General features: G+C 32.5%; 1 protein-coding gene across 7 annotated transcripts in view; it reads left to right on the top strand.

Moving 5' to 3' along the window:
* The window catches only part of LOC117238698, a 202,228-nt gene that overhangs the window by 154,814 nt on the left and 24,284 nt on the right, over nucleotides 1-23,130 (top strand). For all 7 annotated transcript variants that reach the window (XM_033503821.1, XM_033503817.1, XM_033503818.1 and 4 more), the window contains one exon: nucleotides 19,307-19,637. In XM_033503821.1, the coding sequence (XP_033359712.1) occupies nucleotides 19,307-19,637 (331 nt within the window). The remainder of the gene's footprint in view (nucleotides 1-19,306; nucleotides 19,638-23,130) is intronic.

The following is a 23,130-nucleotide window of genomic DNA, read 5'->3' as shown; positions in this document are numbered from 1 at the left end:
TATTATTATTCTACATCCGATGTACGAATCAATTAGAAGACATTATTTGCCTGTACATAAAAGCCCTGATTAGTGAAAGCAACCGTGAGCCGATTTAGATCTCATTTTGTCCCTGTCTAATCTTTAGCATGGCGCGATCGTGGCATGCGAAATCGGATTGCAAATAATACGCGCACGGAAACTCTTGGTTTATATGGCTCGTGGCAGAATTCAAGTCACATTCCGTACCCCGCTATCGAGCGGTACGAAACGTTTATTGCCGATCCTGGTGCTTCCGATATTGCCAGAATTGACATATATTTATCATATCGTTTAAATGGAACTGGATTCGCTAGATTTTCTAGAACCGCATTCTTACGACTTACGTCGCGTTCGCGTATATCTACGTCGACAGATTCTTCGAACGAGGCTAAAGCTATTATACTTTTTAATTTAACGCTTGAATAAAATATAATTTAATAGCATGCATTTAGAATGCATACTATTAAAGTTTTCAGGCAGCTTCGGAATTATATTAATTTGAAATTTTCTAGATTTTAGAGAGAATAGATTATATTATAAAAAATAACTTGTCCATCTTAGAATATTATTAACTCTCAATTGATGCGGTGCAAATCAGATGGCTGATAAATGAGCAGTAAAAAATTTAATTATTGATCGGAAAAAAATATCGACTAACAACTAGCCTTGCATTTTAAGGATAGATTCTTTCACATCCTTTTTATGTTTAATTTCAATGACAATTTCAATAACAATCTGACAATTTTAGACTTATTACAAGTGGCAGTTTCACTTTGAACGGATGACAAATCAATAGAGCATTATTCATAAAGGTGACGCATGAATAGCTCGATAACTTGGAAATCAACGAGGAACACCGATGTAGTTAATTACTGCTTGTCCTGTAATTCTCAGCAGAGATACGTGACACCTTGGCGCCTTAGTAACCGTGCTTTCAATATTGCTGCCAGTCGAAATGTATTATGCGATGCTCTAGGGTCTTAAATAATGTAGATGTCCCCAATTTGTTGTTCAGTAGAACATCTTCAAAGGCCAAGTTTAAAGACTAGAAAATTTCATTTTTTTACGTCAAATATCTAGTAATATGGTGTTTATACTTAAAATAAGACTGAAAATAATTTAACGAAACAATTTAATGGAATTATGGTCTCTGAAAAATAGATTTCTGTTAGGGAATATATTATGTCATTATTATTATATGAGTATATAAGAGTATTATATTACTATTATTATTTTATTACATTAGTTGTTACATTTAATATACGATATATGTTAGTCTTCTTACATTTGGATGTGTGTATAACGAATCTGAAAATATTGCACCACATTGCATCAGTAACTTTATGGAAAAACGCGAATGTCTCATTTAAACTTTCACTTCTGAAATTTTAGTTTCATTTTTAAACGAAATTTCTACACGTGTTTAATCCAGAAAAAATATAACATAATTATACTTAACTTCCTGTTTCACGTCACCATTCGAATAAAAATGGAAAATATTAATGGAAAGAAAGATGCGTTTTGATTAAAAAATTTTTGGTAGACTTAAGGATTATAAAAGACAGCGATCAGTCGATTATTTTGATATTCCATATTCACCAGCTCATAATTCTATAGAGATATCTTATTATTCGCGAGAAAATCACTACAATAGGATCATTAAGGTCATTCAAAGGATATTCACGGTCATTTGACAGCTATTCAGGATCATTTCGTGATTATTTTAGTCACTTAACATCGCTCAAAAGCACTTTATGGTCATTCAAGAGCATGTCAAAGTCATATGGTTGCTCAGTGTCCTAATTTGAACAATAGATCGAAACCCATATTCTGTCCATAACTATGTGAATTAGACAAGGTATATCGAGAATATAGAATTTCGCTAAATAAAGAATGTAAAACAATGTATGATAAAAAGAATGCTCTATTAATATATAAAATTATAAATCATGCTAATATCGGGAATTGAGAATTTGCTAACATTAAAGGTTGAAAATTTGCCAGAATATTAACAATTTTCTTGCACCTTTTTGAGACATCTACTACTCATCTGGGAATCAGTAACGTTAAGAATTCTTCTATCGGTCGTTTTAGATGAACGTATTAAAAGGAGGTCATAGATCAGTTGAAGACTGTTTGACATTAGATTTATGCGACATCAGCCCAACGCGTTTAACGTGGGATCGTCAACCATGAAGAACCAGTGTTCATGAACGTCAAAGCAAACCGCCTGTGGTTTCCTCGCGATTGACAAAACGACGGAAGCAGGTATTCCTCGCGTGCTTTCCGATTCGAACCCCACAGAGATGGCTCGAAACCGACCAACCTCGATCGTTAATTTTCGCCAAATTCCCCCACGTAGAATTGCCTTGCGAGACTAGGTGACGATTGAATAAAAATCTAATTGTAGTCGGGTATCGTATGTAATTTCTATCTTAAATAATTACATGAATAAACTATAATTCCTGCGTGCGCATATTGTATATAGAAATTGTATTGTATGTAGAAAGTTTATATTTGCAAATAACGAAATAGTAGTTATACGTTTTGAAAATTGAAACCATTAAGCAATGAAGTCTTCAAGAACTATATGTTACTTTATTTGTAATTTATTCGAGGCTATTGTACATTGGATATTCGTCGATCGTAAGTACGAAAATAAAAATAATGGAGTATCGGCTCGAATTGTGGAACACGGGAAGCCTAACTTTTATCCTGTTAATGTATTTTCCACTTCACTCGTGATCGTTCCTTGCGATTTTGTTCTATATTTCGTTCGAAATTGCCGATATAATATTCATAGAAGCAGCTCGGTTAGTCGAGAATTGCGATTAGTATAGTGTTTCGTTCACTCGTTATTTTAATAACGTTAATAACGAACCAATGAGCAACTACGTTCTAAAAATCTAACAAATTTTGTCTTAAATGCTTTACCTATCGGAACCATGTTAAATAAATACAAATGACGCTGCTTTGTATTTAAATAGTAATTTCATATAAACTTGTTCCTTAAGAAAGGAGAAGAAAGGATCCATTAAAAGAAAAAAAGAGCAAGGAAAGAAACTTGTACAATTGTGTAACGAATCCACCATCTTTTAAAGGTGGAAACATTGACTTAATTTCTCCATCCGAACGCAATACTTCTGAAAGCCTTTAAAAGATTACTGCCAAGAGGAATACTTTACGATTTAATCGGTATCTCCGGCTTTTTTCAAACTTCAATGTATTGAAAACTTTATCTATTTAAGAAGATAGAATATTATTTAAAAGGCTGTCGCAAACAATTCCACATACTTTTGATTATATATTAAAACTAAACCTAAACCTAATCTAAAACTAACTATATAAATAAAAAATTAGATAACAAAAAGTAAACGTTAAGAAAAAAATTTAATTTAATGCTTATTAATAATAAATTCAAGTAACAAAAAATGACAAATAAAGAATTAATAAAAGAGGTGAAACTTGGTAGTCACCTGAGTCGTCATCAGTATCTAGTTCATTGTTTGTACTCGATAGTATTTCAATTTCCGTATCACGGTTCTAGGTTTTGTTTTAATATACCATAAAAAATACTTACAATTGTTTGCAACGCTTTTTTAATGATTTTCTTTTCTCTACTTTTTTAAATATCGATACTGGTACTTACTTGCACACTACACGAATTTCTAAATAAGAATTACAAAATTCAACGCGAGCTTTAAGTTACCTTTAACCAGATAACTGCGGAATTTTGTTTTGGAAATCTCTCATGAATGGGGTGCATAAATAAAATCAAACGATGACGAGCATACATGTCAAACGCAGAGCAAATGTACCTATTGTAAATTTTACAACAAAATTGAAGCAAAACGATGATGGCATATATTTTTGTGCCAAAAGATTAACAATTCATTGTTAAACAAATTATTGTTATAAAAAATTACAAAATTTCAACAAAATGCTAAAATTCACAAACGAAAAAAATTTTTTTAAATGTAAGAAATTCAGTTGATTTTTTCACACACGGTGGCACACAGTATCGAGTACCAATACTGTGACTCCTTATGAATTTCATTTTTTGAACAGACGGCACATCTTCGAAGTGCATTTGCTTTTAATCATGTAGCTGGTATAAAATTAATGAAATATTTTCCGATGAGACGTGTGGATTTTACAGTTGAACTCGTGGTTGCTCGACTTTCGAAGTTTATGTTCGTTAAATTGCATATTTCTCAATAATTTGTTCAACACATTCGATCAAAAAATATGATCATATGATATTTATCATATTATATTTCAATTGTTATCGGAGAATAGCCGATATACACAGTAAAATATCCATCCAGTTTATAAGGAAACAAGATTATACCAACGATTCGGGAATACTCGATATGACAGGAGAAAAAATCAACTGATTTTGTAAAAAGAAATACATTATACCGGGAATAACCGATATACCAAAGAAAATAATCAAATTTTTCTTCATAAAATACATAGCAGTTTTACTGATATTATAAAGTAAACATACCGCTAAATGATATTTGTATTACTTTTTGCTAAAATTTTGACATTTTATGGTAAATGATCATTTTTTATTTTACACGACGAATATACACGTCAAACGTACCGACATTAAATTCTTGTTTGACGCGTATACTCGTCAAACGCAGTTAACAGATTAATATAGAATTAAAAGTATTTAGAATTAATTACGATACTTTCTGTAAATGATGTTTTACTCTTTTAAATAATCTTTTCCAATATATTGAAGTTTGGAAAGAATCGGAGATACCGATCAGATTGTAAAGTATTACCCGTAAGGGGTAATTCAAGACAGAGGTTAAAAACATGTCAGAATTTTCAACCAAGAAATACTCGAACGTGCTGTTGAACATGGTTCAAGTTTCAACGACAAGGGGAACATACTACTGAAACTCATCCTTTATCGCTGGCATTTAGAATTCCGGCCTAGGTCTATTACAAACGGTTCTAGCCCGCGGTCGACGACAGTCAGTCCACCTAATTTGAATAATACTCCGGCGAATATTCTATTCCGTGCTGGCAGACTCGAAGAAACCCATCTTTCACGTTCTAAAATTTTCATACATTTTTCAATCAGCTGTATTACGAACATGATACTATCGAGCCAAAAACTATTATAGTAGAGATATCTCAAATCATTCTTCATTGATTATAATTATTATCAATCGACAGTTTGTTTTGTAATATTCACCAGTATAATAATAAAATAAATAAACATAAAAGAAAAGAAAATAATAGCTAAACTATAGCGGTGAAAAATATAGTAGTTACAAAAAGTATTGTCACATCATTATACGATAATATTGTATTATAACATTGACATATTAATTACTTAAGTTCAATATCAAATTTTGATTCATTTAGTAATATGACTATCAAAATATGACTGCAATTTTATATTTTTATGGACTCAACTAAAGAAATAGAACCGAAATAGAAATTTTGTTCACTCGTTAAAAATTACAATAAATATTCTATTTCAATATATTTTTGCATATTACGTGCATTCTGTAGATTTTCGAACTCTTCAATTTTTCAGAAATTTATAAACGACCGCAATTTAGTTATTATTAATATGTATTGGTAATATCGCTAATAACACTAATCATATAAAATATAATATAAAACTAAAGCAAAGAATTTTTTTCTATATGACATCTCAGAAAATTTCGTTCTTTTTCCTCCTCTTGTTTTCAGTTTCCACTGATCGATTAGATGGTGGAAGTAAGATATGGGTTAATTAAAGTGATGAAGCTGCAGCGATATTGAATAGAGAAAGGATAAGTAGGAAATGTAATAGGGGATGTAGTTTTAGAAAGTAAGGGGAGATACAAATCAATTTGCAGAGTGAATTTTTACGCTGAAGCAAGTGAAGCAAACTTTGAATGGAAGTAATTTTTATGACACGAGAAGAAATTTAGAATGTTTCTTACAATGGTACTCGTTCTTGTCATCATTTTATTTATTAACTTTTGAATTCTATATTTAAGTGATAACGATAAAATATACCATGCAACAAAGATCTATTTCATCGCAAGTAAAGAATAGTAACTGGAATTACTTTATTTCTACTATTTATATAAAGAACAAATGTTTATACTTGCAGAATAGATTTATCTCCGATTGTTAAGTGTTTCTAATTCAAATAGTTTCTCTTAAATATAACTCAAGTCATCTTCACATTTCCTACATATATTTTTTTATACATAATCTTGTTCGAAGTATTAAATATTAAAAATTAAAATCAAAATTCAATATTTTTTCAACATTTATTTATTAACAGATTGCTGATGATTATGCACGTTCGTATTTTCTTAGACATTGATAAAGAAATGAAATTTGAGTAAAACTGTATCCCACCTTGTAAAACTTGCGATATTTCATTTGTCCTATTTTGTATCATTTTCACATTTTTACTCATCCATTCATATACTTGCTCATTACATACTTGCCTACTTTTATATCTTTGCAATTGGCATAGATTAATTAATATCCAGAGTTTACTCGTTAACTATAATTTCTTATTGTACATCCCTGCCTCCAATAATTTCGACAAATGTCTATACCTAACTAATCATGATTTAAATTGATATTTTCAATTTTCACGTTTGAGGATAAAATGCATCGATGCATACAGCAGCTGTAATGTCGTATGTTAGCTATGTTATAAATCTTGTGGAAATTAGCAAGAAAATGCATTCCACAAACATTATGATAATTTAGCATAGAACATCTATAGCAACGTCGCGTAATGGGATCGATATCGTAGCAGCAACTATGCGATGTAAATTCCACCATACCAATTTCGTTCCAGAGATAATTATTATAATATAGTTTTCAAGGGGAACGAACGATAAAATCTGCGAGGTATACTGTTCGTGTCGATTCAACTGCAATTTAAAACCGCTCAGATATTTGAATTAACATTTTTCTACGATTATCGAAATTAACACTGTCTCTTTTTATTTGCCTTCGAGTGAAAATACAAATGATTTATTATTATAATATAGTTTTCAAAGGAAACGAACGATAGAATTTGCGAGAAGCACTCTTTGTGCTGATTCAACTGAAGTTAAAAATATCTTAGAGATCTGAATTAACGTTTTTTCTACAATTATCGAAATTAATACTGTCTCTTCTCACTTGTCTTCGAGTAACAGAAAAAATGACTATTACAATCTAGATATATTTCTCCTATTTATATTCAGAGAATAAACACAATTAATATAATTAATATAAATAGTAATATAAATTAATTAAGAAAAGTATATTAAGTAAGACTGCTACCTCTCCTGTTTTGGCTAAAAAACTGTGGTCTTTAACATAAATCTCTAAACTCCAGTTTTACCAGAGATATCTTCAGACTTCTAGCGAATTAAGAAAAATACATTTTGCGATTCGTTTCGACGATATTTTAAAATATTTAAAATGTCTTCACTTATTAAGCATAATTTCTCACACATTATATTCTAATCATTTAAAATATACCCAAGTTTGCAAATGATCTGTATCTTGGGCTAAAATAACACAAGTTCCTTTGTTATTAAATAAATGATCCCAAATTTTAGAGCCATAGTGTACCTAGCTTCATTACGTAAGTAATACAAAAATTCACTCAGTATCGAATTACCCTTGCCCACGGAAGGATCTCGTAAACTGAAATTGGCGCTCTATTCCGACCAAGATAAAGGGTACACTGTCGATAGGGACAATTCAAACTGTACTATTCGTCGATAGCTCGAGAATATCCTCGATATTGTTAACCTTATCTTTCCCATCGGTTCGCCATCGTGAGGGTGGGCATGATTGGAAGAAATCCGACTGGCAGATAGAGAGCAAGCATAGGCAATTCGTTTTCAGAAGTTCAGTGGGAACAGCGATGAGGTAAAATATTCTATTGCCAGTGGTTGGATTGCGTTGTAGCAGCGCCATGCCTCTTCCATGGAATTTACTGCGCGAAGATAATAATTTCGATCTGACTAGAAGGCTAGACCAGTTCGCCCCTATTTTCTTACCCCTTGTAATAAAAGAGTCATGGAATTAGACGTCACTGTTCGCATCAGGCAAAATCGAGGATAGGTTTCTCAAAATTCCAGAACATAGATCGAGAAGATGGATTTAATAGAGCAAAATTAACGCATTTTTGACAAAATCTTCCTCGTGAGAAATAAAAACTGAAATATCTCTTCAGCCATGGAAAAGTAGGATTATTCATTCTAGATTCGAGTTAAAAATTGTATTCCTCTAGATCGTCGAATTCTTCGTGGAAATTGTGCTTTATTTAGGTGGAGTTATTCCTGTGGATCGTTGAGTTTTTAAAAATAGCGATTAGCACATACATTTACAGGAAACTTAGATGTGCAAGTATAGGCAGAATATATAAACTATGTAAAAGTATATAAAATATCCGAAGAAAAGTATTTGTTTGATCTTCATTTATGAATTTGTCTCGAAATTTCCGCTTAAACAAAATCTTTTATAATATTAAATAACATCAATTATCATACACACGCGGGACAGGTTATAAATCAAATCCGCAATAACGTATTCATTAAAATGGAAGACTGTTAATTAACGTACTGTTCTGTTAACTGTGAGACGCCATACGCAATTGTATTGTTTTAAGGGTGTACGTTTGCTTAAGAGAAAATGTTTAAATTTCATTCTTTAAAAAATCATAATCTTAAAACAGCTGTCTTAATTAACTACGTTAAATGGAGTACTTTACACGAGCTTTGCTAATGAAAAATTGAAGATACATGAAATTTTTACCACGTTTCCGCTAACGGTCAAATAGAATTTTACGTAGAATTCTAATGTTTCATTTTAATTGGGACGTGGAGAATTATGAAGTCTCCTCCGAGAACAGAAACATAACTAAAAGAGGTTAAGAAACTTTAGCACTCATAATCAGCAGGAATTTGTAATACTGCTCCGTTTTGAATAATTATCGAGATTAACTTCGCTAGATGGTCGTACAAAAAACTTATAACTTGGTAATTATCAACAACAAAAAGAATAAAACTTATTAAAGTACCAAAAGATGTAAATTTAGTCTAAAATTTCGAAACGAAATTTTTGTTTCGTTTTTTGTAAAAAGTGATATAGATATCTGGATAGGAAATAATTTTTAAACCATGCTGAAGTATGCGTCGCTTGTACTTACAGAAACATTGTATTTACAATTAAATATTTCCTTCCGTGATTTAAAATGCGATTGCGTGAAAAACGCGAACATTCTTTAACGCAAGTTACACAACGCTATTGTACAGCTACGAAATTACTGCAAGTTCATTTGCTTCAAAATTACTTGGCTTGGATCTAGCTTCGTATTCATCAATTCGATTTGCCAAATTATGATGATGATGTGGTTGTCATTAATCAATTTGAAACATAATTCTCTGTAAAATACTTATGTTTTCAATATCTTTTATTTTTCTCTAATTTATCATTAATTTGATACTGTAAAATCAGTCTGTAAGAAAATGTTGCAAACCAACGCAACATATAAATTCAATAGATTAATTTATATCATGCAAATTGTTAAATTTATGAAACATGTATATTGCTATAAATTTTTTACAATTTATTACACATTGTCAAAAAACCTATCAAGTAATAATTTCATACGAAACATTTAAATCGTTCCAAACGATTAATGTCTACGATATAAAGAAAAGATAGACAGACTTACAATTATTATTTCCATCGCTCGCGTCACAGCTCACCTCACAAATTAATATTGGTATAAATTTGTTACCTACCGTATATGAAATTTATACGATACAACGATCACAAGCAATTCCAGCATTGCCAAATAAATTAAAAATTATAAAAAGGATAGCGAAAGATTATCAAAATAAAATAGTTTAACTTTAGATTCGCATGAAACTTTAAGAAAATTACTATCCTTTTCCATTTGAGTTGATTAAATTTTACAAAAGCGCCATTATCATAGGATCAAATGAAATTGTAAAGACTGTACAATTTCTCGTTCCAGTTATAGCTTAATTTCAGTCCGGAAACTGTTAAGTAGCCTATTATGGGGAAGAACGGGGGAGAAGTAAGCCAGATGCAACTTTAGATAAAAATTGTTCTTCTTCCTCTCTGCACGTAAAAAAATTCCTTTTTCATATTTATAATCTGATAACTTTAACGCCTTTATGACGTTTATATTGGTCTAAGCAAAATTAAGTTTTATTCTTCCATTAATTACTAATATACATGAAATATATATTGCAATATACATGAAAAAAATATTGGAAGGAAATGATTAATATTTAAATAATTGCTATTATGAAAATGCACGCAGAATATTGTGGATTTCTCGATTTTTAATGGAAAATTTTCAATAAACGAAATAGATTTCATTTCACTTTCTTTAAGCTTCTTTTAGAAAGCTTCGCGAATGGGAAAGGTAGATACATTTGATTTTTATAACGTGATTCTGATTGATTCATCGCGGTTTTATCTATATGCAGTAACATTTAACTACATTCTCGATAATCCATAAACATTTCTTTATTTTCTTATATCGTTTATCTAAATCGATTACTTGAAACGTTTCTGCACATTTTAAATAACGTTATTTTAAGACGCAACTAGAATAAAATTTAAACAAATTCAATTCGCAAATCCGCAATTTATTTCGGCGAAAGTGTACTAAATATTATTACACATAAATTTTTTTAAAAAGATCAAAAGAATGATGAAAGAGTGACAAACCTAAAACACAAAGAAAGAACATTTGCAATATCGTATGCTTTATGATTTTTACCAATAATAAATTCGATTTATCCATAATCTTTAGACGTAAGGACATATCAAAGGCAGTTCTCAAGATTCTAGAAGGTAAATTTTAACAAAGTCTAAATCAAAGAAATTTTACAAGTTAACGATAAAAAAAGATGCTACTTTCCATATAGAAAGGGGCGATAAAGAACGGAGGAAACTACGTTGATAGTTTCCTCATGATAGTTTCCTGTAATTTCATGTCAAACGCGATGAACACGATATCAATGTGTTTTATTTCATCGTGCGTTTCATTTCAAAATTATTAGTAAACTGCGAATTTTTATGCATTTACGAGAAATTCGAAAACGCTAAAGTGCAAAAGATGCACGTAATATGCAAAAATATATAAAACGGCAAAACTTAATGAAAATCCTCGTTGTATGAAGTTACTCACAACCATTTATGCCACGAAAGATGCTAAACGAAAAATGTCAAACATTCTCAGTAGATAGGGATAATCAAGAAGAATTCTGTTGTCCACCTGTGAGTAAACCGAAAGTGTAAACACGGGACAGACTGAAAAGTTATAATCTGAAAAATAGCGAACAGTCACGTTCGCACTATAAAGCCGGTCCGTATCCAATAACTATCGACTTCTCTGAGAAAAGAAATTTCCGAAGAGAATGCGGGGGCGGGTGGATGGATAAGCCAGCACGATATTTCGCAGCTGGCTTTAATGAAAATCTTAGCGGAGAAAGGCGGTGGGCGTCGAAGGTGGATTCCGGCCGCTTCCGCAGAAATAAAATTAATCGAGGGCTTACGAGTTCCTTCTTCGGCGCAACTTTGCGCCAGACGTCCGTTCTCTTCCGGCGTTATTCCCACCAGAGATCGAACTTTTCATTTCCACGAAAAGCTGCAGGTTCGTCGGCTAGACTACGTCTGACGAATTAATAACACGTCGAGAAACACGTTGCTCGCTTGCCAGTCACATTGTATTTCCCACCGATAAAGGGAAAACGAAGCAAGAGAAAAACGCGATGGCGCAACGCGATACCTACCACAAAGATATAAAGATAGGGTGTATGAGTGAGCTGAAAAACGATATAGAAATCGAATGAGAACGATGTATCGAACGAGAACGAGAGGTCCCTTGTGTCCCTGTTTTAATAACGTATGCGCATTCGTACAGTAAATATGTAATCGTAATATTGATTAATAATCGACATTAACGTGCAGTTGACATGTCTGATCAGCCAAAAACAGTAGGGATTTATATGCAGCATTCTCTTGCTACTCCTATATCGTAGCCATTTACACGGTAATATATTGCTGTGTAATTCAACTAGAGGTAGCTGTCCGATCGAAAGATGATTCTGAGAAAAATACCTCTTATTATTCAACCAGCTTTTACGCGCAACTTTGTTCGCGTCGACTACTAATATACGGAACAATTTTTAAGCAAAGGAATTTTTATAGGTTGCTTGCCTACGTACTTTATATACTAACAATTAGATTGTTCTCCGTAACAAAGAATATTAAATTATAAAAAAAAAGTTCGATTTTAGAACAAACACGACGTGAACAATAACTGTGGTTGCTTGACCTTTACCAAACGTGGGAGCGTATAAGCTATTTCTCAGCTCTTACAAAACTGATCGAAATGAAACATACTCTATTTTCTTTCCTTGCTACTGAGCTATATAACAGAGAAAATCTCATCAAAATCCGTTCAGAACTTTTTACGTGACGCGACTACAAACGGACAAATAAACAGACAGATAAAAATTCCAAAAATTAGTTTCTTCGACTCCGTAGTTTATGAGCTCCTGGGTGACTGTTTTATTTATTGCTTTTTATTCCACGTACAAACGCAACCCTTCTACCGTCTTATGATATATACAGCATATACAAGTAGGCATCGATTTCACATACGTCAGAAATATAATTGCTGTATCTTTAGCTTCAATGTAGGTACGACTTTCTTATTTAATATACATATAAGTAAACTGTTTTTGCGCTATCTGGAAGCAATGACTTGATTTAAGCGAAAGTTGCAAATACGCCCTTTTGACTTAACACGGCGGCGTACGACTCACGCGCTTTATTCTTCTATCTCTATGATACCCTACCTCATACTTATAAAAAAAACTCAATGTTCCATTTATTTAGATCTTAAATAAATGGTATGAACAAAAGCTAAGAAATAATTAACCGACGTTTATTGATGCTTATATTTTTCTCTACAGAAACGACGTTGAAGATTTTCTAGCATTATTAAGAAATATTTAGAAAGAAAAATTGCACTTGAATTCTATGCTATAGTATTCTAATTGATACGCAGAACATTTTCCAACAAAAGACAATTTTTCTGTTTTAACATTTACAGTGATTTCTGCGAGCATTCAATCGTTCTACCTACGAAGTATTATAAAAATCGCTATAATTTGAATACTTTATACTGAGCCTAATCGTTAAAGATGAAATCGAATATATTGCACATAATTTTTCGAATCTAACTGGATGATTTCGACTTGTAGGTAACGCTTTTACAACACGAAAGTCGATATTGTATTACATATACCAGAGTGTATTGATATATAATTATTCACCATTACTTCATAAATATTTTAATAAATTTAACTACTTTAGAAACAAAATGATTGAATATTACAAATGCAATATAATGCCAATCGAACAGGCGGTAGGACAAGTTTGTTGAATGCAGCGGATCTTTTTAATGGAAATTACGGTTCTACCATATTGAACAAAGGAATATTTAGAAGAAGAGCAAAGCGGATAATAGGATTAAGATATTAGTACGAATTATTACAATTGTTAAAAGTTTACTCGGTTGCATAAATTTTCATAATCCCTCAATCATTGTTTTTATACGTTGTATTTATTTAAATCAAATTACCTTAAATAATCATTTGTTAAATATGCAAGCGAATGGTAGTATCATGTAACATATAAGAAATAACGTTAATAGTTCATAACTTTTAATTAGATAATATGATATACTATGGTTCATTTTCATTGCTGTAATTAAGTTTAGCTCGAATAAACTTATTTACGCGGAATTCTAGTTACATAACAACTACCGACTGTACCAGTCGAGAGTCGAGAGTTGAAACATCTTGTTATATCGTAATCCTAAGCTCTATTGTGATCTACCTTGAAGATCAACCAATCTTGAAAATCAGATTACGATGAGGGAATTACTATCAAGCATGAGAAATCCAGTTCTTTTAAACCTTCAATCAGATAAAGATATACTTGTGATTAAAAAATAATTTAATAACTCGCTTCAAATAGAAAATTGAATCTTCAAGACCTTCGTGATCGTATGATAAGACTTTCGTATGACAAATGATCAATTAACGTTTTACTAGAAAATTTTCTAATTCTTTAACAAACTTTAGGACTGGTTTTATAAACAAAATTTAAACACAATTGTTATTAAATACGAAGCTATAAAAATATAGTAACCCCAAGCAATGTTTAATCGTTAGTCGAAATGTCAATATTTAAACATATTTAAACATATAAATTCATAGAATTTCTTTGCGAGTGATGGTATAAAACATCTTTAATTGTAAGAAATCTGGAGATTAACCACATCAACACTCAGTTAATTCCTTCATCAGCTTTATTGCACGATCATAAAAAACGTAAAGATATAACTCAGAAACAAAAAGCACGGGCAATAAAGAGTCGATTACGAAAACAGATAATCAGATAACTGTTTTAATCAGTTTTATTGCGCAACCGTAAAAAGCTGAACAACCATAAAACATCCATAAATATAGAATTCAGAACCAAAAGGAAAGGAAAATAAGAAGTCGATTTTGAAATCGGCTTTTAGCTTCTAAAGTTAAAAAGGAACAGCAATCTTATCTATAATACAATCCAATACTTTTAACATTGCAAAACTGTCATCTGAAAATGAATAAATCTATCGAAATTACACAACAATTGGAAAGGAACTTCTTTATAGAGGCGATTTCAGGGTAGGAAAGATCGATCCCCCGGAATTTAAATCCGACCCCTTAACTACGAGGAACGCGGAAGCCACTTCGAGAGGTTTCTTACTTCGAGCCTCTTCGCCGTGCCACTTGGAAAAATAATTTCAGCGAAATGAAGTCGAGAAAATTGCTTTGATTAAAATATCGAAGATCCAGTTCGAATGAGATGACGGTGGTTACCGCGTCCGGTCAAGGTCAGCCAGGATATTGTGTCAGAAATTGAATGGTGCAGAAAACTTAGCGATCTGCTGGATTCTCGTTCTTAATCTCTCAATCCATTACTTCAGGACAAAGCTGTACAAAATTTATATTATTATAATAAAAACGCGTTTTGAGCCCGAAGGACCACAAATGTGTCAAAAATTGACTAGACTGCGGATATTTATGCAAATTCGTATCCTTATGCATATAATTAATACTGCAGCCTAGGTAGATAATTGTCCTACTACTTAAATATTATAACGGGTACCTACTATATTTTGCATATTTTATATATTCTTGCATATTACTTCCATTCTATGCATTTTTACATATTACATTAATTCCGTGCACTTTTTCATTTTCAAATCGTCGCCCTAGTTCTTAACTGTTCTAACTTCTTTCTTCAGAAAAATGTAATTAACCGATCCACATACGTCTCATTGGTATAAAGAATAAAAATTCATAATGAAGATGATGAAAACTCTACTTAGAAAGCGACAAACATTCAGTTCTTTTTAGTTCTTACTTCACAGAATATGCAATATTTAAGCTTCGCGAACTACAAACTCAATTCTCTCAGTTTATAAACTAGCGACGACAGAACACTCAAGAACAAGAGCGACGAAATTTCCCATAAATACATAATGGATCCTAGTAGTAGTCTATTAATCGCTAGATTGCGAATTTTTATACAAATTCATATTTTTTACAATATAAGTTAAAAAATAGAATTTTTTAACCAGAAAAATTGATTTACCTACCAAATATTATTATAGAATGCATTTGCATATTTTATATATCCTTCATGCTATGTACATTCTGTGTAATTCTTTTTCTTCTAATTTTCTATAAACTTATATAGTATATCCGCAGTCTATTGATCACTATTATCTGCCTAACATTTGTACTTCTTCGGTCGTTCACGTTTCTCCTTTCTAACAAACTCCGTTAAATTACAAAACAATTTAATCACGGTGCAGTACAACGTGTTTCCGAAGCACGACGTACCATGGACTAATTCTTCACTACGCCAAGAGAGTGTCCGCTCGGTAAATTGATAGCTTCCACGTTTTACAGGATTTTCTGTGCGCGATCATTAAGGTGCACGAACGGTTGAGAGCGTGACGTCTCTACAAAAAATAAAATTAAAAAAAAGGAACGAAATATTCTCCGCTCCTTTTCCTGTGCTCTGACGTTTCGCGGTCGTACCAACTGACCCAACTTATATTTCCAACTCTCTCGACCCTGGCAACACGCCTAACGACGCGACCGCTTAATGATCAGAGAGCTGCAGTCCTATACGTTCGAGAAGGAAACCGAAGCCGAAAGCAAGAAAATCGACGTTCTAAAATACGATCGACACTCAGGAGAATCTCGATCCTACGAACGGGTCAAATTTAACCCGCCGTTAGCTGCAGAGTTCAACGAATCACAAATCGAATCTTCCTCGTTTGCCGTTGACCTTAAACCTTCGGGGCAAGCCCGGAGATTCCTGCGGATAGCTTGCCGAGCTCCCTATTCTCGTGAAAGCTAGGAACGTTTTCTTGATATCGATTGAATTTATACGACTTGCAGTCGGAACAATTTTTAGTGGATTATTGTTGATATCGGGTGAGCAGTAATTGAGCCTTTCAGAACGTTGATGAACTTCGCTAGATCGAATAGCAATTCGGACTCTTTTCAAAAGTGAATGATCCGCATATGAGGGGGAATTTAACAACAACTGTGAAGAAACAAATTTTTCTGATTAACACGTTGACTGTCAACATGGTGTTTGGTGGCCCATTTTACTCAATTTTTTGGAACGATTAAAATAAGATAAATTTCACGGACTAAAGTATTTACAACAATGCGAATGGCTTGTTAACAATGCAATGTTATCAGGAAAAAGTGTGCAATGCGGTATAATAAATATCACGGTATGTTTCAATCTACAACGTGTTAAAAAAAGCAGTGGTGGCAATCAGCGTGTCAGAAAAAGATGGAACGTTAAATAATATGGTGAAATAATAAATAACTGCGTGATATAAAAATTCTAAAATATTTCTTAAATTAATGGCTCAATCGTATGCAAAAACAATGAATAAACATCGATATACTAAAAGAAAGTTGGAAAGTTTCGCTTCTTCCCGACTATTTTTACCCATAAATTTATAGGCACACGCGAAAAGAAAGCCTCCGCTGGCTCGACGACAATGAAAGGATGAGGGAATGAAGAGTACGAATGGCTGAAAAGTATAAAAGCGGAGAGGCAAAGTCTAAAGAACACGGAACGCGGACACGCTCCGGGTCAGCGAAGAGAGGAAGAAGGAAAGTCTGCGAATGAGAAATTTCGCTAAAGTACGAAACGAGAGAAATGAAAGAGAAAAGAAAAACTGCACGAACCTGCCTCTTTGTCTGTGTATATACAGTCTGGGACAGAAATAAGTGGACAGATACTGCAAATAGGTATCAATGAAATTTAATCGAACTAATGTCATATCTCAGCTTTATTGATTATACGAAGCACTTATTTGCCAAACCTGTTAACTCCACAGAACAGAAAATAGTGAAAATTAATGAAATTGTATAAGATAAGCAAGTGAATACGAGCTGAAGAATCAAGTGCTTTGACACTAAAATTTCTAAAATTTAATCAGTTTGTCCTGTGAACCGCCCTGTGCTCGTATATTCTTATAGTATGTATATAAATTATTTAGCAAATGATTGAAATTAATATTTATATTTTTCTGTATATAAGCCGTATTCAACAAAAACTTTCTTTTTATCTGTTTCCACTACCTGCCCACTTATTTTTGCCTCCAACTGTATCTTGTACGTATGCATGCGTGTGTGGTTGATATAAATGGTTAGAAGCACGTCTGAGTGGTTACACGTGACCTAAATGTGAGAAGAAAAATGTAGGAAAATGGGACATGATAAGGAATCGCTCAGAAAAATGTACGTCGTCGTTGACCAGAAGTGAGGACATGACAGATGACTCTAACGAACACGTTTAAATACAAGGAACGCACAGTAGAGATGCCGTGAATCACTGTTGCAAAGACGTTCCAATTTGTTCGGATCTTTTGACATAGATAAGGACAGATTTGTCAAAATATCCTGTCATTATCATGAACGTATCCCATGAATGCCGTTTATTTATGTCAACGATTTGATAAAGCCAGCAAAGTAAGTGAAATACTATATGAATTTTCAATTTGTCATTTTGACTTCATTTTGTGATAAATAACATATAATTAATTATTACGTCTTTAGTAACTTTGATAGATTATGTGAAAAGTATTCGATTTTTACTTTTAAAACTATTTATTGTTCAAAATATTCATCTTTCATCGTAGAATCTAAAATTTGAAAACTATGGTCTGACAATATCAGTAATAAGTTCTAGAAGTTATCTTTTATTTTCAAGAATGAAGAAGTGCCATTTTTTTTATTAACGATCGCAAGGTTAATTCTTAAAGTATCGATGCATAATCAAAAATTATTATTTTTCAATACGAATAGTGACACAAATATATATATCTATCTGCACTCTTGAGTAAACTTCTGCCAAATTATTTCTTTCAAAACTGAAGATAAGGCAGATCCATAAATTGACCCATAAACACGCTTTCTTCATGACGGAAGACCTAACAAATACCTACCAGTAATCAAGTTCCATCCTATCACATTACGTATGACAAGGCTAAAAACTGACGCCATTGACAAATCTGCTTTTTCCGAAGATGCATTCGAAGCAATCATAAAAAGACAAAAGAATCGCGATTTCCGATTCGCCAGAAATTCCTCATGAATATCTCATGAGACAAACTGTTCAAACCCCGTCTTCTTCTCGAAAGGTTGCTCGCGTTTATTTGCTCCGATAACGCGTAGCCAAATTCGAACCACACGAAAGAGAATGTGGAAAAATTCAGATATGGCGAATCATAAAGAACAGATTGCGATCTCTTCGAATCCCGCACATTTTTCTGAACGTGAAAAGTAACATGTCGCGTGTATGTGAACTTTCGAATCAGGGTGTGAGCGAACGAGTAGAGAAAGTGACACAGTCGTTGGATCAAGCTGAACGTGAGAGGGAGGATAGAAAGGGAGGAACGAAAGAAGGGAAGAAAGAAAGAGAGGGGCAAGTAAGGAGGAACGAACGAGAGGAGATAAGGGAGGAAATATAGAGAGAAAAAAAGAGAGAGAGAGAGAAAGAGGAGAAAGGCTCCGGCGGGGGCCGCTCGTCCATGAACCGAGGACACTGATCACATCCTCCTTGGACTGATCGGCCCTTTTTCTCGCTTCCTGATCCGTAGGTACGTCTTTACGATAGTCAGTTACCTGATCGGCGTCTTCATATTCGCAACGATCGTCGGCCAGGTTGGAAACGTGATCACCAATCGAAACGCGAATCGACTGGAGTTCGAGAGATTGCTCGATGGCGCCAAGACATATATGAGACATCATAAAGTGCCGGGCGGGATGAAGAGGCGAGTACTCAGGTGGTACGACTACAGCTGGTCGCGAGGAAGAATACAAGGCGGCGGTGACATCAACACCGCCCTTGGTCTACTTCCAGACAAACTGAAGACCGAACTGGCGCTACATGTGAATCTCTCCGTATTGAAGAAGGTTACAATTTTTCAGGTGAGTTTCTCTTCTCAAGTACTTTATTCTGTGTTGTCGGTGAATGAACGCGACAAGAGATAGTTCTCTGTTTATTGCTAGTAGTAAGTAAGAGAAACGGTTTCAATTTGAGCATGGGAACTGTGATGACGTTCAGAATCTGAGATGTTCATCCGATTTATTAGATTGCAAAATTTTTCAGATTTATGTAACGTATTTTGAAAATTGTCTTAATGTAGAAATTTACCTTCATCAGATATAAATGGTGCTCTATCTCAGAGATTTATTAACCATTAAATTATTTGGTTTAATGATGCTTTATATATGAATATTTTATAGTGGTCTGATAAGAATATAGAGTTAGAAATATTCTATAAAAGATTGCCAATTTCATATTCATTTTGACTAGCTCCGAATTTATCGATAGATCAATGATTCGAATAAATAATTCTTGAGTTGTACGACGCTTGATGGTATGACTTTCAATTTCGCTAGAAGTATTTTTAATCAAAACGTTCGACTATAGCGTGAAAGGAACGCGATGATTGCGCGAATTATTGGCAAATTCCCCATTTCTCTTGGAAATAGTAGAAATAATCCTACATAAAGAGGTTGGGTATGCCAGCATGATTATTGATTTGTATTTGATATTCCGCATTTGTTTCTGCTATTTGAATTATATTTAAATTATTATAAAAATATTTATCTAGGTGATAGAGATTTAAAATTCAACATATTCGAAAGGTACAAGTTACTAATATTTACTACGCTAAATTTATTATGGTATTAGTGCCAATTAATACATGACACACAATTAATATGACAAATAATAAAATTAATATGACAATAATAATAATACATGACAATAATCACAAAACACACTTCCGCAATTTGTTAAATAATTCAAAAAACTATTTGCTATGACTAAGTTTTATACGTAATCTTTTCAGTTATCTACCCTATGTGAAATGAATAAATTTCTCGTATTTCATAGCTGAACAGAAAGAGAAATATCAAAATGTTCACTTTCATCGGTGCACGAAATGTAATGGAAAATCATTTTATATGGTTTAAAGGGTCTTTTAACGAAAGATACATCATTGGCCTTTTGCTATACGTATATATATATCTATATATAGCTATATATATGTATAGCTTGCTCGATCACAGAAAGAAGAGCACAAAATAAGAAAATATTTCAGCTCGAGAGAATCGTATCTCATATCTTTTTGTTCCTATTTTACCTTCTTTCTTTTCTTTGTCTCTGTATTGCCTCCATCGTATTGACAATGCGTCGAAATGGTCGATACAAACGGGTATGTGACATATACCTCAATTTATATAATATATGTATATATGCATGAAAGGCGTGTCTATGGAGCTGCGAAAGAAAATTTTGGATTTAAACGATATGGAAATGCTGCTTCATAGTAGGCAATACATTTGTAAAGCGAATAAAGAAATTACAAAAGTATTGTAAAAACGGGAAGATAACAAACATTTACAATATAAAAGGTAACATATAATGCTATTACTACTATGATCCTTAAGAATTGTTGAATAAAAAATTAATATAATGTTCTGAAATATAATATTATTTGAAATAAAAAATTGTAACATAATACGGTAAAATAAAAAAAAGCTAGCAGTAATGAATGTTGTCTTGTAGAAAAAATGAATATGATTTTTTCATATTTATGCCCAGAAACTTTCAACTTTTCAATTAAATTCCAATCGAATTTTTCTTCTTAAAATCTTTATCAATATTCAATTTCTAGATTGCAATAGCTCCTCGCCGCTTATAGACATAATATCAAGGAATATTTGAAATTATAAGCTTGTCTCTAAATTCATAAGTACAGATGAAATTCGAAAAATGAAAACTATTGTCACTAAAAGTTTCATCAGTCACGCTCTCCAAAAATATAACAGCAAACATCAAATAAAAAAGTACGCGATTTGGCATCGATTTCGATATTTAATTTTTTTTTTTTTTTTTTTTCGGCATCGAGAATCATAAATATTCTTAACCATTTTACAATATACTTGAACGAATAAAACGAGGAATGTATACGTGTAGAATTTAAAATATGAAAATACATATACATCATATATATTCAATTGCGTCATAGCAATAGGAAGGAATTACATACGATATTAACATATCAATGAACATTCTCTATAATTCTGTTAAATTACAGTAAATACTACTTGTCATTGTTATTAATTTCTGATTTAACATTAATATGCAATGTAGATTTATAATTGCATGACGATTGCTCGTCATGCTAACGCAGTTATCCGCGTGAAGTGCCATTTCGATTCAGTTGAAATCGATGTTGAAATACGCGCAATCCGAAGACCTTATCGATCACCTTTAATAGCAATTCCGATTCAATTCGGTATGTTCAAGCATGACTTCTCACACGACTCCAGGGCAACTGGTCTGGTAATAGGTTAACCTCATAAGTGCTTATAGTTGATGATGCGATGATCAACTAAGTGCTATCTAAGAGACTCTTCTAATCAACATTAAGCATTACATAACATTAAGCACATTTTATGATTACTGTTAATCCTCGAGCCGCGACGCCCGCACATCGCGTCTACTTATTCTGTTAATAAATATGTCTACTTCTTTATTCTGTTAATTCTAATAAATCTACGTAAGATAAGTTTCGTTCGCAATTTTGTATAGAAGAATATGAAAAAGCTGTCCAAGATTTCGTACAAAAAAATATGATAGCTGATTTTGTACAGGAAGATACGTTCCCCGCGGTTAGGGTGACAAAAGTGTGACTAGCAAATAAACTATTTGATTTCACAGGACTATTTCACAGGAATTTGAACTTCTATGAAATACTTTATTTTAAAAAGGAATCGTTCGTTAAATTTTTGCTGTTTAACTGTTTAAGATAACTTTTGAGACTTATTGCAACTGTATACTATATTAAACTAACGTACAGCTGAAATCTTTCAAGAGGCCAAATCAGCGATAGGAAAATTTCAAAATATTCTGAAATATTTTATGCATATTCCTGAAATGTATTTCTTCAAATACATAGCGAATGTTTCATGGTGAACAAACGAGGCAGTTTGTGTGTATTATGATCAAACATTAGATCAATTGACCTATTGTTAACGTGTATAGCAAACAAGCATAATAAGATTGAACCTCTGGCAATCAGCCTACGCTTGTAATAAATGAGATTCCTGGACACAAACGCAACACAGCTTAAGATTTCAATTACAATCTACAATAAAGAAAACAAATTTTCCATTTTCTATCAAGCTTTCAATAAGATCTTTTATCATCGCATTAATTAAAAATACACATTATCGTACATTGAATACTTAAGTTCCACGATGTAACCTTCCTTCCGGATTCTTTAATATCATAACTTCACAGAATTTTAAAATAAATGTTTTTAAATAATCCAAATATTTTCACAATATTTATATTCTGCAATTATTATTCTACTCTGAATTTAATATATTTTTAATTACTTTACAT

This window comes from Bombus vosnesenskii, unplaced genomic scaffold (assembly GCF_011952255.1).
Source record: "Bombus vosnesenskii isolate JDL3184/JDL3185 unplaced genomic scaffold, Bvos_JDL3184-5_v1.1 scf7180000013605, whole genome shotgun sequence".
Lineage (NCBI taxonomy): Eukaryota > Metazoa > Arthropoda > Insecta > Hymenoptera > Apidae > Bombus > Bombus vosnesenskii.
The sequence above is the reverse complement of the archived record's forward strand: the minus strand, read 5'-3'. Positions and strand labels throughout refer to the sequence as shown.